This window comes from Helianthus annuus, chromosome 6 (genome assembly GCF_002127325.2).
Source record: "Helianthus annuus cultivar XRQ/B chromosome 6, HanXRQr2.0-SUNRISE, whole genome shotgun sequence".
Lineage (NCBI taxonomy): Eukaryota > Viridiplantae > Streptophyta > Magnoliopsida > Asterales > Asteraceae > Helianthus > Helianthus annuus.
In genome coordinates this window covers 894,670-920,980 of record NC_035438.2, presented here as the reverse complement: position 1 = coordinate 920,980, position 26,311 = coordinate 894,670, and the positions used below count along the sequence as shown (strand labels likewise).

Genomic DNA, 26,311 nt, shown 5'->3' with positions numbered 1-26,311 from the left:
GACCATACCTCTGACAGTTGGCACATTTGCGACAGGGTACGTTGGCAGGATGATGGAACAGATAGGTGGTGCATTTGGGATGAGTTCCAACATAACCTTGTTTTGGTGGTTCGGTGTTTGCGGGTGCAACGGCGGCTAAGGCTTGTAAGGGTTGAGGGTTTGGCGGAGTGACGACCGCACAATTTTGGCTCGAAGCCTTCCGCTTCTTGCCTTGGTTTTTCTTGGACGATTGGGAGGGTGAGGGCTCCACAGTGGTAGTTTCAGTTGTAGCTTGGCGTGCATTCTTCGTTGAAACTTTATCATAGGTTCCATGGATAACGCAGTTGTTGTTAAGTTCCGTGGCTATACGAAAAGCATCTTCAATGGTTTGGGGATTAGCAGAGGCAAGGTGGTTTGTCAGGGGAGGTGCAACACAACGGACGAATTTGGCTACGGTTTTAGGAATGGTCTCGACTTGTCCAGGACAAAGAACACTGAGTTGTTTGAAGCGCGTAATCAGGCCATCCATGTCACTCCCCTTCTGAGTAAGGTTCCAAAATTCGTTCTCCAATTTTTGGAGTTCATGAGGAGGACAGAAGTGGTCTTTCATAAGCTGTTTGAGATCGTCCCAAGGCATAGCAAGTGCGACCTCGTTTCCTCTTTTGTTACGTTCAGTCGTCCACCACTCGAGTGCCTTTTCACGAAACACCCCAGTTGCATTCAAGGTTCTTAGTTCGTCAGGGCAACCACTTTGTAAGAAGGTAAGCTCGATGGCATCAAACCAGTTCATCATGGCGGTAGCGCCATTCTTGCCAGTAAATCCTAAGGGTTTACAAGCCATGAATTGCTTAAACTGGAAGGTCGGTTTAGGTTTGTCTGCCTTTGAGTCAACAGAGCCATGCGGTGAATCGGTTTGAATCTTGCTAACGATGTCGGGTAGGACTTTAGCAAATTGCTTGGCCATAAATTTCATGCAATCTTTTTGAGACATGGCGGTGGAAGTCGAACCCTTCTTTGACTTGCGTCTCTTGGAGGAGCTAGACGACATCTAAAAGATTGAAAGAAAAAAAAAGAGAAGGAAAGGATGAGACTTGATCATTAGTTGAAAATAAGGTTTGTGTATGTAAAAGCAAGTAAATGTTCATGTATCAAGTAAAGTTCACATAGAGCATAAGTTTCCAACATACATTCAACAAGTATAACACATAAGTTGCGTAAAGAGGTATAAATTTAGTTTGTTCACGAGAATTATTATTGTTTGTGATTGCGGTAATGTGCGAAATGATTAAAACGACATTTCGAAACGAATGAACGTTCAAGTATAAAATCACATATAAATTGAGTTACATAAAAGAGAGGCTCAATAAAACATAGGATTGTTTCGGGTAGAGAAACGTCGACAATTCCAAAGTGGGTCGAAAGTCCTTTCGATTTAGAGATATTGTGCTTTGGCCTATAAGTAAGATACTCTCGTCGAGAAGCGATTAACGGTATCTTACCCTTCCGGTTACTACACATCTCTAAATGATTGGAACATTCGGGACTTTGGCGAGAATAAAAATCAAGGAATGGGACTTAATCGACAAGATGCGGGTTTCACCCCTAACTTGACGATTTCGTACCCTAAATGTGGTTGGTACTTGTCGGCCAAAATAAAATTTTGACACTTTGACAAGGGTCCACTAGAGTTGAAATGGAAATTACCATTAAGTTGTGGATGTCACTCCTAGCTTAATGGTGAAATTTCGTGCAAAAATAGATTAAAGGTAGAGTGAGAGTCGTTTACCAAATTGTGGGTTTCACGCCTATTTTGGTAAAGTTGTCTCGTTGATGTTACAAGAGTATAAAATAGCATACGTGTATTCGTGTTAGCCTTAGGAAAGGCGCATAAATTTTAATAACAAGAAGTGTAGCTAGGAAGCATGCATGGTAGAGTACAAAAGTTTTAAACAACAAATAAGAGACAAAGTTCCTAAAACTATAGACTAGGGCAAAAGCATGGCAATTTTCCTAATTCCCTATAGTTATGGCTCTGATACCAATCTGTCACACCCCAACCAATGGCGGAAACATCGGGATGAGACGAAGTGTGAAGATTGCTCGAGACATCATAACGCTAATATTTGTGACAAGTATTTAAATAATCCGATTTCATTTCATAAGACAAATTGTCAACATTACAAGAAATTCAAATACAACAAGTTTAACAAAAGAAACATAACAACATAACAAAATTTATACAACATATTAAACCCTAACGTCTATATGTGTATCTAGGCATCAACGCTACTTCATTTCTTAGCATCTTCCTCATCAACCTGTAACATGTTTAAAATACAATTCAATGCAAAAGCAAATGCGAGTATACAAGTTTAAGCATAAGTATAAGTATAAATGTAAAAGTTTAAAAACGAATCCACATGGCAACTTAGTTTATACGAGATCAACCTAACATGGCATGCAATATTTCTAGCCAATCCTCTGTTTACGCAAGAAAGTTTAGTTAATTCAACATGACCCAAGTTTAAGGGGGGCGGTGCGTTACTCCTATAGCGCTGTACATGTCAAATGGAGGCTCGTGAAAGCTAATGACTAAAACATATCACATAAGTATGGTCCACGTAAGCATCAAGTATCATAACATAGTATTCATGTATAAGGATTGTTTTGTGCATTGCATAAAGAATAAGTTTAAGTGTAGTTTAATAGTTAAACATGTTACACCCCAAAAAGTGGTAAACATAAAAAGGGGGTTGCGAGTATACTCACGGTTTTGCAAGTCTTCTACTTGAATCCGCGAGTGAGTTGGTTGATTAGGAAGTTGGAACACCAAGTCCTTCTACACAAGGAAACATAGGTGCGTGAGTTTGGGCATTCGGAGGATTTAGAGATTTTAGGAAGTTAAAACACAAGAATGTATATATTCGAAAGTAATCATCCTTCAACATTAAGTACTTGTTCTTGACACTATGAAACCTCAAGGGTTAATGTTTTCATGAGTAGTATACTCATTAGAATCGTAACAAGTCTTGTGTTTTAGATGATGTATTCTAATACCTTGACGAATGAACACAAGTCCATCATCAAGAGTTCGAATAGTAAATATATGTATAAGTATTATATGGATCATTTAGTCTAATATTCAAGCATGAGGTAGAAGATAAATCTTCATTTAGGTACCTCTATTGTGGCATAGAATTCATGTAGGAGGTAGGAAGAACAAGCTTCCATTTAGGTACCTCTTATGGTTCACCACTACACTTGATGTAAAAACATACAAGGAGGGTCATGAACTAATATCAATACAAGAATAATAAACATCTACACTATGAGAAATCATCAAGTAATGTGGGGATTTTACGTTGGACAACCCAAGTTAGTCCACAATCACACCTTTATCAAGCTTGAAGCTTGAACACCACTTGTGGGTCAAAAACCCTAAACAAAACATAAAGTATTTGAGGATTAACCTCTGATTTTGTATGTCTCAACCTTGTTTTTAAGCCTAACTAACCATAGAAGTGGTTATAAGCATAAGGACATAGGTTTGAGATGAGTTAGACTCAAGTTGAACAAGTTTAGTAAAGAATAGATGAAATCAGAAATGAACAGTGAACTTTGGAGCCTTTTTTCCGGAGTTCCAGGGACTTATTTACTGTGAAAAACCCATGGAATCGAAGGTAAGGTCGATCCAAGCACATAGGAAAAAGAATGGACTAAATCGGACAAGTATTGAGTGAGTTATGCTCACTTTAGTGAAGGCTGGACAATCTGTCCGAACTTGAGTTATTGCTGCGAATTTAGAGACTTTGAGATGGTTTTTGAGAGTGTTTAAGGGTTGTAAAAGTGAGAAAGTGGCTGGGATTAAGTGGTATTTATAAGGGAAGGATTAGGGTTTGGGTTGGTTGGCATTTAATATTTTAGTTGATGGTTAAAAGTTTAAAAAAAAAAAACAAAACCAATTACTCTTACATGGGGCTACGGACGCATGCTGTCACCCGTCATCAACTTTCTTTTGATTTTTGTGACATATAATTGGTACATGTTGATGGAGCACGTTATGTTATGTTAAATTAGTTAACATATGAATAACCATCAAAGTAACATTATGTGGTCTAACATAAAAAAATATATATAAAATATACACATATGGTTGCGGCTAAGAGTCTGCCAACATGAAATTGTTTCTTTTGTTTTGTTGAACTTATATACTATTATTATTATTAATTTTATTATTATTTTTATTATTATTATTATTATTATTATTATTATTATTATTATTATTTTTATTATTATTATTATTATTATTAGTACTATTATTATTATTATTATTATTATTATTATTATCAGAATTCAACCACGTATTTAATAGTTAACAAGTACGTATAAGTTATGAGTACTAGTATGTCGGGTATCGGTTGCGCGTATGCATTCGATATTGGTTACGTATAACCCAAGTATTGCAACACGTATAAGCATGTATAAAATGTACAATGAATCGATACGTATGAGTATAACTTATATGAAATAACAAATTTTACTACGATCAAAGCCTCGATTACACAACGATACAACGAAAAAAAACGATACAAGATCACAAGACTACTAAAAATAGACATACGAACAAGACTTGCTATAAATGGAAAGTACAAAGAAGCACGACGTTACATGTATACAATGAGCCTTCGTGTCAAATTGTCAACATTTCTTATAGATGGGCCACTAGGCTATCTGTTAGTCAATTTAGGGAAACTTTGGAATTTAGTTCATTTGGTATGTTCTTGTCTATTCATTTGGCGTTAAGTTTAGGATTTCATAGGTGTGTTATACAAGCTTCTTACACTTTTTAGTATGAGAAAACCTATCACCAAATATAGGGTGATAGTTATATCATGTGACTAGGAGTGATGTGGAAGGGTGATTAGGTTGGTGATACAACGTATTGCCATTTCCTTTGAGGATAGGTTTTCTTGTACGGACAAATGTACAAAGCTCGGCACACCTATAAAATCCCAAACCTATCCAAATGAACCGGAGAGAACCCCAAGTGAACTAAATCCAAAGTTTCCCCAAAGTGATTAACACATAGACTAGTGGCGCATTTATAAATTAAAAAAAAACTCCATAAAGGTTCATTGTATACATAGTATAGATTCTTATCAAGACATAGTAGAGTCTTCCGGTTAATTTTCTAGAAATGTTTTTAAGAATGATTTAAATGTTTATTAATTAAAACGTGTCTACTTGTCGTCATTAAATTGCTAGCCTTTTGATATTGACAACTTAACAATTATGTAAACTACTTGTTTCTTTCGAAAGAGTTTAATCAATTTTAGCAATCCCATGTCAAGATCGAAGACTTCTCATCAAATCCCATTTAAGGTATTATAGTAATTCCTTACTCTTAAAAGGCATCAAACATTTAATAAGCTTTTAGTTCGGATGTGTCAGTTTTCTTGATGTGGAATTGAAGTAACTTTCTTGATGTGGAATTGAAGTAACGAGAACATGATTGAGTCTTTGGTGCTAACATGTTTAATGCCATGACAATTTTATATCCATAAAATAAATTTTACTTTATTAAGAGGCTGTTTGTTTAGGTCTGAATGGAACCATTCAGAGGTCCACATCTGATTCGGTCAGATGTAAAGGTGTTTGGTTCATTAAGACATCACCTCTGAATGGGTTCCATTCAGTCTGAATGGTTCAGCTAGTTACCACATCTGAATGAAACATTGGACTTGTATGCCCTTTGCCCCCATCTCCTTCACGAGTTCTCCACAGCCCCATCTCCTCTCCTCTCCACTCCTCCACAATCACCGGCCTCCTCCTCCACAGCCGCCATCACCGTCACTGGCTCCACCGCCGTCGTCCTCTCTCTCCTCTACGTCTGTCTTTCTCTCTCTTCGCCCCTATGTGCGTCGCCGCACCACCACCAGACGGTGGTGGTGGTGGTTGTTGTCGTCCCCGGTTGCACATCAGCGGAGAAGAAGAGGGGGGGTTGTCGGCTGAACAAAATAACCACCGCCACCGCCGTGAGAGGCGGCGGCTCCGCCTGCCGTCGCAGGAGATCATCGGAGAGGGGGGGTTTAAGAGGTGAGGGTTGGGTGTTTGGGTGAGGGGTTGATTTCTTTGTGTTTGATTTGAGTTATGTATGTGTGTATATGTAGAGGAAAAAGAAGGTTTTGAGAGGAAGGAGATGAAGAATATGAGAGTCTGCACCTTTTGTTTATGTGTGTATGTTGTTTGGTTTGAGTATTTAGAGGGGTAAAAATGTATTTTCACACGGTCATTCAGATGTGCAACCAAACAGCAGTTCACTGGTTCAGCACTTACTGGTTCAGAGCCTCTTAGCCATTCAGACCTCTTATTCATTCAACACTTATTGGTTCAGATGTTGCCAAACAGCCCCTAAATTTATAATCAATCTTTATAAAGCATAACAAACTGACACATCAAAAATTGTTTTCGAAACTTTTGCATATAAACACATGTAGAAGTTGTATAGTAAAACAAGATAAAAACAGTTTAAACAACAATTTAAAAAAATTACAAAAATTATTTTTTTATTTGAACGGCTTATGCATTAGTTTATATGCAAAACCTTACAAAAATTAGGTGACATGTTTTTTTTCTATGTATAAATGGATTACATAATTTAGAGATTGAATCTAACATAATTTTGTTCCAAAAATTGAAATAACTCAAAAACCGAACCGAACGGCATAAAAACCGAAAAAACCGAAACCGAACGGTTTTAAAAAACCGAAAACCGACATTTCGGTTTCGGTTTTGATTTTACCCAAAAACTGAACCGAACCGTGCACACCCCTAATACTATTAATGTTACGATCAATACATGGTGTTTTAATCACGTATGGGGTTGTTACATGTTTACATAACATGGTATTTTAATAAAGTCTCAGTTCGTTTCATGGTATTTTACAGCCAGCGTTCCAGAAGATTTTCTTAACATGGTGTTTTATACATGCGTTAACACATGGTGTTAGTTCAATTTCATGAATAGAAATGAATAATAGCTAATGGTGTTTTACAACCTGCGTTTCCAGAAGATGTTTTTAGTTTGGTGTTTTAATACAGTCTTAGTTTAATTCACACAAGCCTTCTTAGCATTCATGGTGTTTTACAACCTGCGTTTCCATAAGATGTTCTTAGTATGGTGTTTTACAATCCATGGTGTTCTTAGTATGGTGTTTAAAACATAATAAGATGTTCTTAGTAGATAATGGTGTTAACACATGGTGTTTTATTGGTGTTAACAAATAGTGTTTCAAACCTGCATTTCGAGAAATGCCGTGAAAAAGAGCAATTTTCAGAAATTAACAACGATTAAGAAGAATCTGCATTACTTTTGTAAGTTAATCCCCATATTAGATTGATCGTCCATCTTGATTGTGAGAAATCCCGAAATCGAAGGAAGAGAGAGGAGAGAGATATATGGAAATTACTTGATTTTAAAACAATTTCAATTAGAGTAACACCCCACCGTGCCTCCTTTAATAGGACATTATTTACATTTTTGGCACAACAAGATTTGAACCCTCCATTACTCTATCCAATGGCTGAAAACCCTTTTTACATTTCTTAGATAGGATAACTCCACAGTGTGTGTGTGTGTATATATATATATCTGTGTGTGTGTGAGTGAGAGAGAGAGAAAACTCTTTTTCGTAAGAAAATTAAAAAAACTCAAAAAAACTTAAAAAAACACCACTTTTTTTAAATTTGTTGTAAATCTAGCATTTTTAAGATACAAAAAAGAAAATAAAAAAAATAGTATTACACATATGCAAAAGCAACTTGAACCCGTAGAAAAAAACCACATGAATTCATATTCATTTAAAGTGAAATTACATATATGTAAAAAACACAAAAGTAATTTTTAGGTAAATGTAAAACATTTTTCGTAAGTAAAAATAAATTGCATAAATGTAAACTGAACAGTGCTTTTCTCACTTACAAATATGTAATTTCACAGTCAATTTTCTTTTTTTTTTTTGTTTTACGAGTTCAAGTTAGTAATAGATATATAATCGAAGAAAGCGTAAAATAATAAAAACACATTTGATAAGAGTTTTTAAAGTTTCTCAACTTTGTGTAGCTCTTGTGACACTCCAGGATTATCCGTATTAGTGATCCAATTCATTTCCATATCCAATTATAATTCGGATCCTCTACCTATGATAAAAGTCGGAATATCCTTATTTTACAAAAAAAAAAAAAACATTATTATTTTTTAACCTTGAATTTAATTTTTATAAAAATACCGATTCAAATGTTTTATAATAATAATAATAATAATAATAATAATAATAATAATAATAATAATAAATATATAGTGTTATTTAGTTTAAAAAAAAATACATTTTACAAAAGAAAACAAAGTTTTAAGTTGTTCTATACATAAACCGAAAGATCAGGGGGGCTAAGTGTAACATTTTTAATCAATCCCAAACAATCAAAAATCGGTCCGATAGATCCAATTAATCTGTATATAACATGGACAAGAAACTCTTTCGGGAACTTTAACCGCGTATGATTAAAGAGTTTAAGCTTGTTAGCATATAACAAACTCAAGCCATTTAAATTTGCTTACTTAGAAACCCCATCATTGTTATGTATCTAAACGTTTGTTAATAAAGAGGCAACGTACATATATTTAAAAAAATTAAAAAGAAAAACCATGTCGGTATAATGCATTTCAAGTCACGGATGAGAATTATCAGTCGTATAGTTTATACGAATATCATTAAAGAAAGAGATGGTGGTGATTAATTTAGATATTGGTCTCTAAATCGCTAGTACAATTCACATGTTATGTAGAATGTAGGCTGACAGTTACATTTTATTATGTTTAAATATCTCTTAAAATCGTCAACTTAATTTGACAATAATATGATACAACCAAACTTTCATTTTTTCCACATAATACCAAAATTAAAAGAAATTGTGTTTGTCCGGATATAAATTTTCAACTTTAAAAATGTCAAAAAAGTATAATGTATGTATATACTCTTTTTGCTAGTGTGAAAATTTGTACACCAAAGTTTTGTCTTTTTTTTTTTTTTTGTTTTAATTTTAAATGGCTTGCATCAACGAACAATTAATAAAAAGTCAAATAAGAGACTCTTACAAAGTCGTATCTCTAAAATTTGTAATTGAGCACATAGGTCGACGTCAATCATCCATCACAACTTCAAACTCAACGACAACAAAATCAATTCAACCAAATCAAGTTAAATCGTATACAAAAATAAGTTTAAATCAAGTTCAACCAATTAATAAATAAGTTTATTAGCCTCTATAATATAAAAATATTTAACGGGTATACGTGTGTGTATAAGTAAAAGTAAATCAATTCAACCCAAATCGAGCCGAGCCACCTTTGACACGAGCTCGGCTCGTTTTCAAATTGAGCTAGCTCGGCTGGGCTCGATTTCATACTGAGCCAATTCAAACGAGCTTTTTTATGAGAGAGCTACGAGCCATGAACTTTTTAGACAACCCTACTTTATAGTGTATAACAAAGACGTTCAATGAGTATCAACGATTAGAGTTATCTCACGGTAATTAGTGACTGATAAACGAAGGATTCCACTAAACACAAAAAAAAAATGAAAACCAAGGACTCCACTAACAAAGACGTCTTCTTTTTGTTTAATCGTAGGATTTGATTGGCTAGTTACATCAGGAAGCATATGTTGAAACTGAGCAAAATAGAAAATCACTATTTGCATATATATATAGTTGTTTCACCGACGAGTTATTGTAGTTCTTGACTTCTTGTAACTTTTTATTTCCATAACTAATAATAAACTTTTACTTCCATGAAATGTAAATATAGCTAATAAATTTTGTTATAACAAGAATCAAATTACCGACATATAATCAAGGAAAAATCTGTCGGTTAAGGTTCAAAGAATTAAATTGTCCATAATCCGTCGGAGTTGCGACACCAACATCGTTGTTGGTATCTTTTGGGTAAGATCTGTCGGTAAATATATTACCACGTAATATTTTCCGAGTTAGAATCCCATCTTTACCGAAGGAGAAAGCCTTCAATTTTGTATTGGTCTTTACGAAAGACTGATGCTTAAGACGTTATTTATGTAAAACGTTATTCCATATTCATACATAAATTTGAAGAGACTCAAATTGTTGCATATAAATTATAAAGTGATCAGGTTTTATTCTAACAGACTGAACATGTTGAAAAAATATTCCTCAAGTGACATGGCGTGTCATGTGTGGCTACTATTAGCCTAAAACATTCCACAACACATGATACCCACTGATTTTCCTAAGTGGACGATCTGTCGATCTATATAAAAGGACATGCATGCTATAATGCAGTAAATTATTAATTGGGTCCACTTAGCTACCGGTGCCAATTTAACAAAACCTGGTTCCTAATGTTGCTGGCATCGCGATTCGATCATCGGGGTCTATTTACTATAACACAAAACCTTTAAGTACTAACGACATTAATACACTTGGTAGGTGAAAAAAATATGTTATTCAACCCTTTATGTAATTGAAGGGGTATGGTCCCAAATCTCGCACCAAAGCAGTTGCGAGTGACCATCACCCTTATCAAATACTCCCACCAGCAAGGACTTATCTGCGTCCGTGCGGGCACGCGCGAACGCGGTTGACGATTCCAATCGGTCAAGTGATGAGAAAACTTACCTTATGTATGAAAATGTTGTTTTCGTCACGACAAGGGATGCGGTAACAACAGCAGTTACCGCACATAGCGATGCGGCTTAGCACCGCATCCTATACATATCTTCGTCAAGGCAAGGGACGCGGAAACAACCGCGGTTACCGCAGATAGCAATGCGGCCCAGCACCGCATCCTATTGACGACGCAAGTGGGACTGGCACTTTGACTTAAGTGGCCAAAACAGCAAGTGGCACTGATAGCAGTCACGTGTCCAGCTCACACGTAAGCAACGCTGGCATACAGACTGACAACCACAGTGAGACGTGGCGTCACCTCCGTGTTGCAGTAGTTATATGTTATTGCATGAGGTCACAAACATTTGTCTAGCTAGTCGTTGTAGCTTAGGTCCATAAAATTTAACCTACCACAATTTGTGGTGTTTGAACAATTATGTCTATACGTACCTAGGGTTGGGAGGTAGACATGATTTTTTTATCATAGTTTGTATTTCATGGGGCATTTGGGAGTGCTTATTTTAGTGACTTATTAGCTTATTGATTTTTTAAAAAGTTAAAAAGTGTTTGGATGAAACTATTTTGTAAGGGGAAAAGTCAATAAGTCACTCCATTATAACTTATTAACTTTTTCAAAAAGTTATTAGTTGTTTTGAAAAGCTAAGTCAAACATGGCCTCAAGCTTGGCTGTGCCCTAGTAGTTTTGTGAACTACATGCTAATTACCATCAGTTTTTTTCTTTTTGCACGGTAAAAGATTTTATGATTATAGAACAGAGGCAGCAAAGCTGTAAAACCCAATAATAAAAAAGAAAAACAAAATAAAACAACAAAGACAACAAAACAAAACAAAACTAGTACTACGTAATGATAATTATAGACTATTTATATTTAGACAATATGCGAGATACCATAAAGATTAAAGAACGTGAAAAGGTTCCTAAATCGTGTGAAAGACTGTAACTAAGAGTCTCTCCATTTAGATTTTAATGGTAAAGTTTCCTCTTTATATTCAACTTTCGTATTTTTAGACGTCATTTACCCACAAAAGCAAGAAAATAATACCAACTCTTCTTCGTACAAGTAAAAAAATGTTCCATCACTAATGGCAATCATAGTGCTAAGGTGGAGGTAGTTCACTTGGTAGAGACTCTTGTCTTTTAGAGAAATGTCTTGGGTTCAATCTTACAATTTTTCACAATGTAATGATAAGTATAATATTTTTCTAACGGCCAATCTTACAATATTTCTAATTCTAAATTTCATCAAAATTAATCCTAATCTACCCAATGTTAAAAATTGAAAACAATCTCTATTACCTAGTCAAAGACGTAATCGCAAACATTTTATTGTATAAATTTTTTAATTTTGAACTTTGATAGGTTGTAGCAAATACATCGACCAGTCACGATTGTCCTTTGTTATTTTTTTTTTTTTTTTGTTAAACCTTTACGTGATTAGTGTTTTGGACTATTAAATAGTAGAACATGACATTCTTTATAAAGAAAAGACGTTGTTTTAGAAAAAGAATAATTAGTCATATATGTTTACCTAATTACCTTCATAATTTTATAGTATATTCAAAAAAATTATTTTTACACATGTACTATACAATTAACCGTTTGTAACATAGAAGCACCATATGATGGTTTAAAATAGTTCATCCCTCACACATATAACTTTGTGTAAGTAATTAATTTACTAAAGATGTGATCGGACCAGATGTACCGGATGTTAACCCACTTGTAGGTTGGTTACTATATAGACATATATTTCATGTTTGGACCCGCAAATATGACAAGATTTATTGTTGGAATGTTACAAAAATGCATAAAAATTATGAATTATATGTTTTTATTTTGGAATCACAATAGTACAAACCCTAGTCACATTATTATGACAGGATCTAAATACAAAAGAAGGCAGAAGCCTTCCAATATACAACACTCAAATTTAGTTAACATGAATACACATCAATATAGAATGAGATTAAAAGAAACTTCAACTGTTAATGCACTTTTGGGTGATAAGTGCAAGGCTTCTAACATTTAGGGTCTTTATTGAACAATGTCCAAAGTTTGGAAAGAGTTTATGTTGGAAAGAGTTTATTTTGGAAAGAGTTTATGGCTAGAAAGAGTTTATGGCTAGAAAGAGTTTATTTTGGAAAGAGTTTATGGCTAGAAAGAGTTTATGGCTAGAAAGAGTTTATTTTGGAAAGAGTTTATTTTTAGACAGAGTTTATTTAGACTAGCTTTGTCTGAGTTTTGTATAGATTAGGCTTGTCTGAGTTTTGTAGCAAAAACTCTGTGCTTGCTTTGTGCTTTTTGTTTAGTCCGAGCTTTCTATTTAGTGTGGAAAGTCCGGGTTTCACCTTGTATATATACTTTAATATGGAATAGACAAGGTAACGATTTCTGTGTGAATTTCTGTGCCCTAATCATTGTGCTTTTTGTCTGGCGGCGCTTTGTGTGAGTGACGTCATTCATCTTCATCAAGAATACTCTGTGTATTCTTGATTTCTCTCTCAAATCCTTGCTTTCTTGTGTTCATCTACAGTGGTTGATAATCAGGTGGATTCCGCACACCTGTTGGTTGCTTTAGCTGAGTGAGATCTTGGATTAGGAGGCCTTACAAGTGGTATCAGAGCAGTGTGCTCATACTACTGTAGGTGTTCTTAGTTTGAAGGTTTTGGTGAGATTAGTTCATACTTTGATTGGGTTTAGTGAGATTTTAGTGAGTTTTTGTGTGTTATTCATGATTCTTCATTCATTTCTAGTGTTTGGATGATGGATTTTGAGTAGTTTAGAGAGTTTTTAGTGTTTTCTTCATCTGGGTTTTACAGGGGTTTTTGCTCTTGTTCATACAGAGCTTTGAAGGAGATAAAGACTCTGAGTTTTGATCTTTGGAAGCTTGGTCCGAGGTTTACACTTTGTGTTTGTGTCTCCGGGGTATTATTGAACCAGTGTGTAGTCACATTGGGGAGATACTCTGAAGATTGGTTCCTTCTGAGTTTTGAAACTTGTCTGAGTTTCAATTCTTTCAGTCTGAGCTTTCTCCTAGTCTGAGTTTTCCTTTTAGAGTTAATTTTGTCTGAGTTTCATTGTTAGTTTGGTCCGAACTTCTCTAGTTTAGGTAATTTTGAGTCTGAGTTTGTGTCTTTAGTTGAGTCTGAGTTTGTGGCTTTGGTTTCTGTCCGAGTTTTTAGTTATATCTTTTGTCCGAGTTCTAGTTCTTGTTGAGTCTGAGTTTAAAAGTCTTATATATAGCCCGAGTTTAAATATATTGTGTCTGAGTTTAAATAGTTTGTATTGAGTCCGAGAAATTTAGCTTTCAAGTCCGAGCTCTTTTTTTTAATTTCATAAAGTCAATAGTTGTTAAATAGTTGTTAAGTCCGAGATACTTTAACAGTTTTTATGAGTCCGAGTTTTTATCATTATTTGATATATTTAGTCTGAGTTTTCTAATAGTTGATCCGTCCGAGGTTATAAGTATCTTTGAGTCCGAGTTAAAATAGTATATATTGTAGAGTCAGAGTTTAAAATAATTCATTGAGTCCAAGTTCTTTTTTTATCTATTATTCATAGATATTATTGAGTCAGAGTTTCTTTGATATTGTTATGAGTTTAGTTCTTTAATAGTTAGAGGTCCGATTTTCTTTATTTAGTTAAAGTCAGAATTTAGATTTATATTAAAGTGAGTCTGAGTTTATGTAAAGCATTTAGTCTGAGTTTTTGTTTTAGTTTTTATGTCCCAGATTTAGTATAATAGTTGAGTCCGAGATTTTCTTTTAGTATTTAGTGTCCGAGTTTAAGTAATATAAGTGTCCGAGTTTTTTGTGAATTCATTTGTTCGTGGTATATTAGTGTCCGAGTTTAAGTCCGAATTCTTTTAAATTCATAGAGGTCCGAGTTTGTTTAAATTTAGATTCATTAAGTCCGAGGATGTTTAGATATATTTAGATTCAATGAGTCCGAGTTTCATATCTTAGAGAGTCCGAGCTTAGTCGAGTCTTAGGTCCGAGTTTTGTTTGAGTTATAAGTCCGAGTTTCCTTTTCTTTTATTAAATTTTCTGAGTCCGTGTTTAGAGTTTATTATTTAATATTAGTCCGAGTTTTTATTATTTTTTTCTTGAGTCCGAGTTTATTAGACTTTCTTGTGTCCAAGTTTTTGTTTTGTATCCGAGTTTAAATAGTTTTTATCTTGAGTCTGAGTTTGTCAATGATTTGAGTCCGAGTTTGTTTAGAAATCTTTGTGTCCGAGTTTAGTTAACTTGGAGTGAGTTTGTTTTCTTTTTAAAGTGTTAGTCCGAGTTTGTCGTCTGAGTTTACTTTTATCCTGTAGTTAGAGTCCGAGTTTAATACTCTCACTCTAGTCTGAGGTATAAGTGCAGTGTGTCCAAATTTTTCAATCAGTAAGGGTGTCTGAGTTTTTAAATTTCTAACAGTGTTGTGTCCGAGCTCTGTTGTCTGTGTTTAATTTCAGGTTTCTGTGATCCGGGGTACACACTCTGACTATAGCTCACCTCACTGTTTGGAAGTTCTGTTGTTTCCTAAAAAATGGCGAACAACAATCTGACTACGATGGTGCAAAGCCTCAAGCACAATGCTGAGGTAGGAAGTAACGACAAACCTCCATTGTTGGTCAACGAACTTGATTTTCCTGAGTGGAAAGAGCGTTTTGAAAGATATGTTCGAGCAAAAGACATCAAAATCTGGTTGTGCATCGTTAAAGGATGTGGAGCTACTCCAGTACGTACGTTGACGATTGATACGTACTTGGCGCTTACTGACGACCAGAAGAAGTTTTATGACTGTGAAGAGAAAGCTATGTCAATGATAACGATGGCAATGACACAGTCTATACTTCATACGTTCCGTAAGAGAAATAGTTCAAAGGAATTGTGGGATAGTATGATCCAGCGATATGAAGGAAACGAAATGTACAAGAAACGACGTCTCGAACGTTTGAAGACTCAATTCGTTGTGTTCAAAGCTTTGAAGAATGAATCGTTTGATGACACAGTGAATCGATTTTATCATCTGCTGAGCGAACTTGATAGAAGTAAAGAGGGTATCTACACTGAATTCGAGAAGGTTGAGAAGTTTCTGAATTGTCTTTCGAGAGAATGGAATATGTACACCGCTTTGATCAGAGAGGGTGTTCTCTACGAAGAGCTTTCATTGGAAGAAGTTGTTCAGAAGCTGAGGGGTTACGCTTGGAATATGGAAGATCAAGCATCTGAATTCGAGAAGATCCAAGATCCTCAGTTGTATAAGGCTTCGAAACCAACGGATAAGGGTAGTAATGGTGGTGTCGGTGTTGCTTTGTATTCGGAGAATGAAGGTCCTGCGAGTGATCACGCCTTCATAAGCAACACTGTCAGTTCAAGTGGAACAACCAATTCAAATCAAGGGATGTACTCTTCTAGTAGCGCTCAGAAATCTCAAGGAACAAGTGTGAACATTCCTAAGATAGATGCAAGCGGTTTGAAGTTGATTGAAGAAAATATGGGTTTGTTGGCGTCCTTCATGACTGCATACGAGAACTTCTGTCTTGGGAAGCTCGTTGAACCGTCAAGTCTCGATGAAGACTTCGATCAGATAGATCAAGACGAGATGGAAGAACTTGATCTACAGCTCAATATGGCTCTGTTAGTCCGTAGAGCGAAGAAGTTTTTGCTGAAGACGGGTAGGAAGTTCATAGGGGGTCAGACAAAGACTCGAATGGGGGTTGACATGTCAAAGGTAAAGTGTTACAACTGCGGGATCTACGGGCATTTCGCACGTGATTGTCGAAAGCCGAAGATGGAAAGATCTGACAGAGACAACAACTCCCGAGGAAACAACTCAAGACCTCAATACAATGCATCAAATGCTACGTCCAACTCAAGTGCTCGTTCAAGTGGGTCTGAAAATACCACACCTTCGACAAACAATGCTATGGTGGCTCAACCTTTACAGAGTGTGACTGAGCCTTATGACTGGGGTTGTGCTTTGGAAGACATCTCAGGAGCTATTGTGTCACAAGCGTTTATAGCTGAAATTGTGAACGAAGAAGTGTATGAAGAGGTTGTTGAAGAGACAAGCATTGAGGAGCTTGAAGTTGTGGCTGAAGTTCTTGGGGAAGAGTTGGATTCGGGGAATGTTACTGAGAATGAAAGTCCTTCGATCGAAGAGACTGTTGAGAAGCCTAGCAAGACAGAAGATGGAGAAAAAGGAGAACGCTTTGAATTCAACATCTCCACAGCTGAAATGCAGCAATTTGCGGATGCAGAAGCTAAAAGATTGGAAGAAAACTCCGTGGAAAACGAGGCTTGTGCATTCATGGCTGGCATTGAGGTAAAATCATCTTCTGTAGATAAGCGATGTGCTAGATGTGTTGAGTTTGTGACTAAGATTGATAGATATGCACTTCATAACACAAACTTAATTGCAGATTTAGAAAAATCCAGAGAACTCATTGCTGTTTTGTCTAATTCGGATAAAGAACACCGAATTAAGATAAAAGCACTGAAAAATGATATCTCTGAATTTGAGAGACTTGTGGCTGTGGGTAATCTTAGAAATCAGGAATTAAAATCTGAACTTGAAATGAATCAAAATTGTGTTTTGGAAAAGAACAAAATCATTTTGGAAAAAGATAATCTGATTTTAGATTTGCAACGAAAGATCGAAAAGTTCAGGGATTCATCCGAAGTGATGAACTTCTGTATTAACAGCCAACGTCTCAAAGAATCTGAGGAAGGAATGTTTGGCATTGGTTATAACAAGGTGCCTCCACCGGTAAACCATAATTATACATCGATGCCAAGCATTGACCCTGAATTGGCAAATTTCGTGCCAAAGACTCCTCTAACGGTTGAACCACAAAGTGAGTCAGAATCTGAACCAGATGAAGTCACTGACTCAGATCAGTCGAAGAAGAGTGGAATTTCAAAGAAAAATGAGGTGAACCTTGAAAATATTGAAAATTTGATAAGCAACAAGATTTTAGAAATTTTCAATCAAGTTCAAAATGAGAAGTCAAAACCTAAGTCACGTGGGAAAACTAAAAGGACTTTGAAAAATATCCCTAAAACTGAGTTTGTTAAAGGGGAGGATTTTGTCAAAGAAGAAGTAAAAATCGAAACAGGTTCCAACTCTCAGTTTGTGAACCAAATTTTGAAAAATTCCACCAACGCCTCTTCATCTTCGACCGATCATGAGGAACGTCCGAAGAACGCTGCGAAAATTCGCAAATGCTACAAGTGTCGTGGGAAAGGACACTTAGCTGCAGACTGTCCAGATGACAGGGGTAAATCACTTGTTGATCCTGATCAAAAGAAACCTTTTGTTGACAAACCACAAAATGAATCAGTTAATGTTGAAAAGAAAAATGGTAAAAATCAAAAGGTTGAGAAAACCAAAGTGATTAAACAAGAAGTAAAACCAGTTGTTAAACCAAATGTTAAATCACAACAAAATCAGGATCAAGAAGAGAAACCTGTTGTTATTAACCGTGGGGACAGATCAGAAAATGTACCTCAAAGACATGATACTCGTGAGAAAACCCCTCACAGACGACAAAATCATGTCACCTTTCAAGGAGTTGAGAATGACAAACGTTCTGGAGGTTCGAACAACAACTATGATAGACCTCATGCACAGAACAAATTCGTGAATGATCGAAATGCGTCACCCCCCCCCCCCCCGATTTCCAAATCAAAGACCGCATTCGAATAATCATCCACGATCATTCTCAAGACACGAAGATGCTCCTAGATTTGGTAGGAATTTTGAGTCACCGAGGAATCAAAATTACAATTACCAAAACTATGGAAGCCGAGGGTTTGGAAACTCTGGTTATACCAACAGATCGTCAACTCCGTATAATCCACGATTTGCGGGGACTCATTCCAACAATTTTCGAAATGGAAATGGTGGACACAGAGGCGATGATGGTTATTTCAAAGAGTTTTCTTATGTTGACGAATCAGGACGACCCAAGACCATCATGGCTTGGGTCCCACACTCTAACTAAATTTTTGTTGGGGAGTGTAGGAGCAGCTGAAGAGGGCTATCTATATTTGGTATATCGATAGTGGCTGTTCCAGACACATGACAGGAAATAAAGAATTATTGAACAATTTTAAACAATTTCGTGGTGGTTATGTGAATTTTGCCGGTGAAAAGGGTGGTTACATCACCGGTGAAGGCTCTGTGTCAAATGGAAAAATCACGCTGCATAAAGTGAACTACGTTGAAGAACTGAAGCATAACTTGATGTCGGTTTCTCAAATCTGTGATAACAAGTACACGATGCTGTTCACTGATAAAGCTTGCTTCATATTGCGTCCGGGATTTGTTGTTCCTGAAGATTGGATCGTTATGAGGGCTCCAAGGGTGAATAACACATATGTCATGGACATGCGCCCGTTGGTTAACTCGTCTGCTCCAGTGACTTGTCTACTTTCAAAGGCGACTGAAGATCAATCGTATCTCTGGCATAGGAGATTGGGCCACGTGCATCTGCGAAAGATGAACCACTTAGTGAAAAACAACTTGGTGTTGGGGGTTCCTTTACGTAGTTTTAATATGCATAACAAATGTGAATCATGTGAAAAAGGAAAAATCAAACGAAAGCCTCATAAACCGAAAACAGTTAACTCTATCCAAAAACCACTTGAGTTGCTTCACATGGATCTTTTCGGCCCGATCCATGTTGCTAGCATTGGTGGTATGTCTTATTGCTTAGTTGTCACTGACGATTTCTCACGTTACTCATGGGTATTTTTCTTAAAAACAAAGGATCAAACCGCTAGTATTTTAAGAGATCTATTCAAACAACTTGAGAATAATTATTCACTTCCTATTAAGAAAATCCGAAGTGACAACGGCACTGAGTTTAAGAATCAGTTTATGGATGAGTTATGTCGAGAAATGGGAATAATTCATCAGTTCAGCGCTCCATATGTTCCTCAACAGAACGGAGTTGCAGAACGGAAGAATCGTACCCTAATTGAGGCGGCCCGCACTATGCTTTCTGAATCAAAATTACCAATTTTCTTCTGGGTCGAGGCGGTGAACACTGCATGTTATGTGTTAAATCATGTGCTTACCGTCAAAAGAGAAGATAAAACTTGCTATGAATTGCTTGAAAACAGGAAACCGAACTTATCCGGTTTTCAGCCTTTTGGGATTAAGTGTGTTATCAAACGCACCAAAGATACTCCGAATATGGGGGAAATTGGTGAAATTGGGTTCTTTTTGGGTTATGCCAATGGAACTCCAAACAAACGCGTTTATAACATCAAGAAGCGAATAGTGGAGATCGTGTTTGACATAACTCCTTTGAGTTTTGATCCTCCACCGTCCGAATTCGGTCCCAAAAGCGGATATGATTATGATAAATTGTTTGATTCGTTTGATCTTCCTGATGTTTCAGAAGAAGATTCGGAGGTTGTATACACACATCTTGTGAACCAAGATGAAGTGGATGCGAGCTGGAGAGCAAGTATTCCTACTAATGTGTCTTCGAATGTTCCAGTCGCTGATTCTTCGATCGTAAATGATGTTGTTGCTGAGTAGATCCCCAATGCAGCGGCTCAAACTACAAGTGGTGATCTATACGTTGACTTTTCAGCATATCCAAATGCTGTTGCGTCTTCTGGTAATGGTGAAGCTTCTAGTAGTAATGCAAATGCTGAGGGGGAGATTCAATCGAATTTGGGAAACAATCTTCAAGCTCCGGCAATCCCAGTTCCAAGAACAAATATTCATCATCCTGTTGATAATATTATTGGGAATCCAACTGCGGGAGTGCAAACGCGAAGGAGTATTTCAGAGATGCAATGTCTGTTCTCTGCTATCAAGAAAGAAGAAATCTACAATCTTAGCCTGCATGAATGTTTTATCTCTCAGATAGAGCCGAAGAACTATCAAATGGCTCTGAAGGATAATTCTTGGTGTGAGGCGATGCAAGAGGAGTTAGCTCAGTTCGACAAGTTAAAGGTGTGGAATTTGGTCGATCTTCCTAAAGGCCAACATGCAATCAACACGAAATGGGTTTTCAAGTGCAAGAAAGACGATAAGGGTGTCGTGGTCAGAAACAAAGCACGGTTGGTTGTTCAAGGCTTCAATCAGGAAGAAGGGATTGATTATACAGAAGTTTATGCACCGGTAGCAAGACTGGAAGCTATTCGTTTGTTTCTAGCCTTTGCTGCACACATGCGTATCAAAGTCTATCAGTTGGATGTGAAAAGCGCCTTCCTTTACGGGAAATTGCATGAAACTGTGTATGTGTCCCAACCGCCGGGTTTTGAAGCTCCAGGGTTAGACAACAAGGTCTATTTGTTGGACAAGGCTCTCTATGGTCTCCATCAGGCTCCTCGAGCATGGTACGAGACGTTGTCAAAACATCTTTTGGAGCATGGGTTCTCGCGTGGTGCAATCGACTCCACACTATTCATTCTGAAGAAAGGGGGAGATTTTCTGATCGTGCAAATTTACGTTGATGACATAATCTTTGGTTCTTCAAATGAAGAGTTGTGTCGTGAGTTTGAGAAGGTGATGAAGTCAAAGTTTGAAATGAGCGCGATGGGCGAGTTATCTTTCTTTCTAGGTCTTCAAGTGAGTCAAGAAAAAACCGGGACGTACGTGCACCAGACAAAGTATGTCCACGAGATTCTCAAAAGATTTGGATTGGAAGATAGCTTACCCTATGACACGCCTCTACCGACAAATCTCAAGCTTTCACCCGATGATGAGAAAGATCCTGAAGTGGATCCGACTCTATATCGAGCAATGATAGGTTCATTGATGTATCTTACTGCTTCACGACCAGATATTATGTTCTCTGTTTGTTTGTGTGCTAGGTACCAATCAACTCCGAAGGAGTCGCACTTGAAAGCTGTCAAGCGTATTTTCAGATATTTGAAAGGAACGCCTAAGCTTGGATTGTGGTATCCAGCTGAAGGTGGTCTGGATTTGATGGCGTATGCTGATGCAGATTTTGGAGGGTGCCGGATGAACAGAAAGTCAACCTCTGGTGGCGCACAACTTCTTGGAAACCGTCTTGTCTCTTGGCAATGCAAAAAGCAAGTTGCCGTTTCTCTATCCACGTGCGAGGCCGAGTACATTGCTGCTTCAAGCTGTTGTGCTCAGGTTTTGTGGATTCAGCAGCAAATGAGAGACTACGGTTTGAATTTTACTCGAACTCCTATCCTTGTTGATAATAACTCTGCCATTTCCATAACAAACAATCCGGTAAATCACTCACGCACTAAGCACATAGATGTTAGGCATCACTTTATCGCGACTGTGCTGAGAAGGGGTTGATAGAAGTGGTTAGGGTAGACACCTTGGATAATCTTGCCGACCTGTTTACGAAAACATTCGATCGGGCTAGATTTGAAAATCTGGTCCGAATGATTGGCATGATCAACCCAGAGTAAAATGCTTTCCAAACTCGCATAGAAACTTTATTTTATCTTTTCTGTACAGTTCTTACTGCTTTCGAAAAAATTGAAAAACTCCAAAAATATTTTACTTAGTTGTAGGATAAATTTTAGAAAAATACAAAAACATATGAAAAATCTAAAAATGAAGTCGTGTTGAGATATAAGGGAAATGATAGTACATCGGTTAGTCGTATCTGGTGCAGGACTATGGCAATATATATATGAGATTAACTATTAAATGTGACAACTTCATTATACGTTGCATCGGTAGGTTTTACGCGTAAATAAGAACCTGTCTTTGGTATATAAACATAATGAACTGCGTAACTCGTGTGGCGCATCTCTCGGATATATGGTCTTGGTACCGTAATTTCGTTTGATAGATTGCCGAGGTTCTGAGATACGTGGTCTTTATGCTGTTTATCATCTGGGTATCATGGTTGTTTCTTTTACCGGAAAACAACGGGGACGCAAGTCTAGATCTTCCATGATACCATACATACGTGTAAATATCTTCAAAACATGATGCATCCGACCCGAATAAGTGATAAACAATCACATGTCCTTCAAAATCTTGCGGGAGTCAAGTCTATTCTCAATAAGTGATTCTATCACAAATGACTTGCTCTTGTGCCCTTTGCATCTGAAATTCAAATAAGTGAGTATCTCACATTAGCTTATACGTCAAAAACAGATGATAAATAGTATACTCACCAGTAAGATGATCTCTCGCGCATACCTTGATACGGGAGTATATTCTGAGGTGGGTAAACACAGTTAATGTTAGCTTAATACACTTAATTCCATATCTCGAAAACAGTGTTCGAAAACGTGCTAAAACTTAAGTGGACCACAATACCGTTGAACGTCTTGAACTGTCAACATTATTCTAATACATTAAAGCTAAATGCCATGGTTTGTGTGTTGGATACCGACAGAAAACCGATATGATTCCTTGGCTCCGATTTCGCAAAAAGATAATTAGTGTAAGTATGTTAGTAGGTTTAATTTCTATTTCAGTCAAAAATTGAAAAACCTCAAAAAGATTTTGCTTTCTTGTTTCTATGTGCGAGTTATCATTCTGAAAAATACTCTAGGGTTGTGAAAGTTTATTTAAATAAGTTATTAAATGTTGGTTGTTTAATATTTCAATTGTTTATTCTGGGGTATTGGAATTTATTTTTGGGATCCAGGTTTGGGCCGATATCTTCGGGGTCAAGTTTCTTAATCCTGGGTTAAGTGTTTCAGGTCTGGATCGTTCATCTCAAGATGGAAGATTGGAGAAGCTGTGTGCATCTGGATCGTTCATCTCAAGATGGAATATTTGGAGAAGCTGTGTGCATCTGGCTCGTGCATCTCAAGACTGAGGAATCAGTGATTTCTAAAACGAAAGTGACGGAGGAGATTGCTAAGGTGCTGGATCTGATTTGGCTTGCAAACTTAAGGGGAGCACATCTGAAGAAGCTTCGGCGCCTGCCTCTAAAATACAATGAAGAAGATCGTGTTCTAGCTGACCAGTCCATCAAGTTGGTTCAGTTCTGTGTGAAGAACAAGGTCTGGGCAGGAAGCAGCTCTCGAAGAAAGGATGAAGATCTCAAGTCCAATGAAGACCATGCACTGATCAAGGGGGAGTTTGTTAATGCACTTTAGGTGATAAGTGCATGACTCCCATGTTACCAATGGAAGTTTGAAGATCTCAAGTTCAATGAAGACCATGCACTGATCAAGGGGGAGTTTGTTAATGCACTTTTGGGTGATAAGTGCAAGGCTTCCAACATTTAGGGTCTTTATTGAACAATGTCCAAAGTTTGGAAAGAGTTTATGTTGGAAAGAGTTTATTTTGGAAAGAGTTTATGGCTAGAAAGAGTTTATGGCTAGAAAGAGTTTATTTTGGAAAGAGTTTATGGCTAGAAAGAGTTTATGGCTAGAAAGAGTTTATTTTGGAAAGAGTTTATTTTTAGACAGAGTTTATTTAGACTAGCTTTGTCTGAGTTTTGTATAGATTAGGCTTGTCTGAGTTTTGTAGCAAAAACTCTGTGCTTGCTTTGTGCTTTTTGTTTAGTCCGAGCTTTCTATTTAGTGTGGAAAGTCCGGGTTTCACCTTGTATATATACTTTAATATGGAATAGACAAGGTAACGATTTCTGTGTGAATTTCTGTGCCCTAATCATTGTGCTTTTTGTCTGGCGGCGCTTTGTGTGAGTGACGTCATTCATCTTCATCAAGAATACTCTGTGTATTCTTGATTTCTCTCTCAAATCCTTGCTTTCTTGTGTTCATCTACAGTGGTTGATCATCAGGTGGATTCCGCACACCTTTTGGTTGCTTTAGCTGAGTGAGATCTTGGATTAGGAGGCCTAACATCAACCAATATTTGTCAACCATGAAAGGTCTCTATGCGCATTGGAAGCCCTGTGGGACCTTCTTTCCACAATAGTTAAGCAACAAGCTCAAAGAAACTGGCACGTTGAGGTTGATACCCAATACATTTGCTTTGATTGCGGTGCAAAGGCAGACTGCTGCCTTAAGATCAACGAGGTCACCGAGGAGGCTGCAGCAAGGAGTCTTTGGTGGTGTACCAACGACTAGGTGAACCAAGTCGTTGAGAACATTAGCACACACACCTAACTTGAGGGTGTCTTTAGGGCAAGTTGCTTTGTGGTGATGTTTATTTGGCTTAGGAGTGCTTGGTGGTGGTGGGCAAGAAGTTGAAGTTACGAGAGTGAAGAAGAGAAGGTTAAGGGTGAGTAGGAAAGCAGTTGTTGCCAATGCCCTTGAAGCCATTTTGAATTGCTTAGGGATGTGAAGGCAAAACTAGCTCAAGTGATGGTTGGTAGTTTTGAGGTGTGGAACTATTGAAGTTGCTATGGTATTTATAGATGGAGATACCAATTGCAATCTTTACTCCTTGCTCACTTTCAAGTATTATGATCATTGGAGTTTTTTCTTCATGCAAGTTGATTAATTTATGCTTTTTTAACCATTTTCTTTGTTTATATAAAAAGGACATGCAATAATTTTTATTTATAGATGTGATCTGCAAAATACACATACCAAATAATATAAATGATCACGGGCACTCTAAATACTTGACTTTGCCCTCTGCCATATTTTTCGTATCTTCTTCATTTGCCACATTAATATTCTATTATTTTCTCTCTAGACTTGATCCTAGTAATACATATGAGGTTGTGACAATCACATCTGTTTAAAACCATTATAGGTAAGTAGGAGGCATAAGGTATTTTTCAAATAATAGTTGTTTACAAAAAAGAAGAAATTCAATCCAAAATTTAATTAGAAGAGAGGTTACATTTATGATTTAGTAAGTCTTTAACCAGATAAGTTAATAACCGGCTAAGAAGGTAACTTTCCATTTATTTTCTTAAGTTCGTTTTTTCTTTTTGAACTCAAACTAAATAGATTTATACATAATTCATGATATTCTTTTAATATTAATAATTCTTTCCAATGTTTTTTTTTTTTTTTTTTTTTTTTGAAAAATATACTTCATTAAACGCCAGCAAGAAAACCTCCTGTCTCGAGGAGAGACAGGAAACCAACACAGTCAATTACATGCATCAAGTTAAAACATCGCCAATCATCCCACTCTATACAAATACGCTTTTGCCTATGTTTAAACCACAAAAAACCAATCGACTTAATCGCCTCCACTATGTCTCGAGCATTGCTAGAACTCTGTTGGAAAATGTTCTCGTTCCTAGCCTTCCATATCTTCCAACATGCAATCACGATCAAACCTTTAACCACTTCGGCCTTAAAAACTCTTGAAACCCTCGCGTGCTTGTGGATCTTTGATAAGTCAAAAACCGAAAAAGCAAAAATCTCCGGAATTTTACACCAAGTAGAAATCGCATGCCAAACATTCGAAGCCAACGTACAAGCCGTGAACAAATGATCCGTTGTTTCCTCAGCCTCTCCACAAAAAGAACACATCGGATCTTCTACCACAATATTTCTTCTATGCAACGCCCTCTTCGACGGCAGACGATCCAAAATGGCTCTCCACATGAAAATGTTACACTTACTCGGCACCCATTTACTCCATATCGTTAGTGTTGCCATTGTAACCGAACAATGTCGGTACCAGTGTTGGTTCTAAAGAAATCATTACCAATATTCGTTATTTATTGTTTTTGATCTATGTAAAATAAGTATCCGTATATTTTTTTGG

General features: G+C 36.8%; 2 protein-coding genes across 2 annotated transcripts; both read right to left on the bottom strand.

The window, feature by feature from the left end:
- Positions 1–24,481: 24,481 nt before the first annotated feature.
- On the bottom strand, positions 24,482–24,947 carry LOC110864286 (14 kDa proline-rich protein DC2.15). Its single transcript, XM_022113328.2, has one exon. The coding sequence runs from the start codon at positions 24,898–24,900 to the stop codon at positions 24,511–24,513; it is 390 nt and encodes a 129-aa protein (XP_021969020.1). The 5' UTR covers positions 24,901–24,947; the 3' UTR covers positions 24,482–24,510.
- A 682-nt stretch (positions 24,948–25,629) lies between these two features.
- Positions 25,630–26,202, bottom strand: LOC110866040. The gene has a single exon (XM_022115393.1). The coding sequence runs from the start codon at positions 26,200–26,202 to the stop codon at positions 25,630–25,632; it is 573 nt and encodes a 190-aa protein (XP_021971085.1).
- Between the last annotated feature and the right edge of the window lie 109 nt (positions 26,203–26,311).

What these genes read in the sequence shown, in the direction of transcription:
- LOC110864286 (XM_022113328.2), bottom strand. Translation starts at nt 24,900, where the DNA reads ATGGCTTCAAGGGCATTGGCAACAACTGCTTTCCTACTCACCCTTAAC.
- LOC110866040 (XM_022115393.1), bottom strand. Translation starts at nt 26,202, where the DNA reads ATGGCAACACTAACGATATGGAGTAAATGGGTGCCGAGTAAGTGTAAC.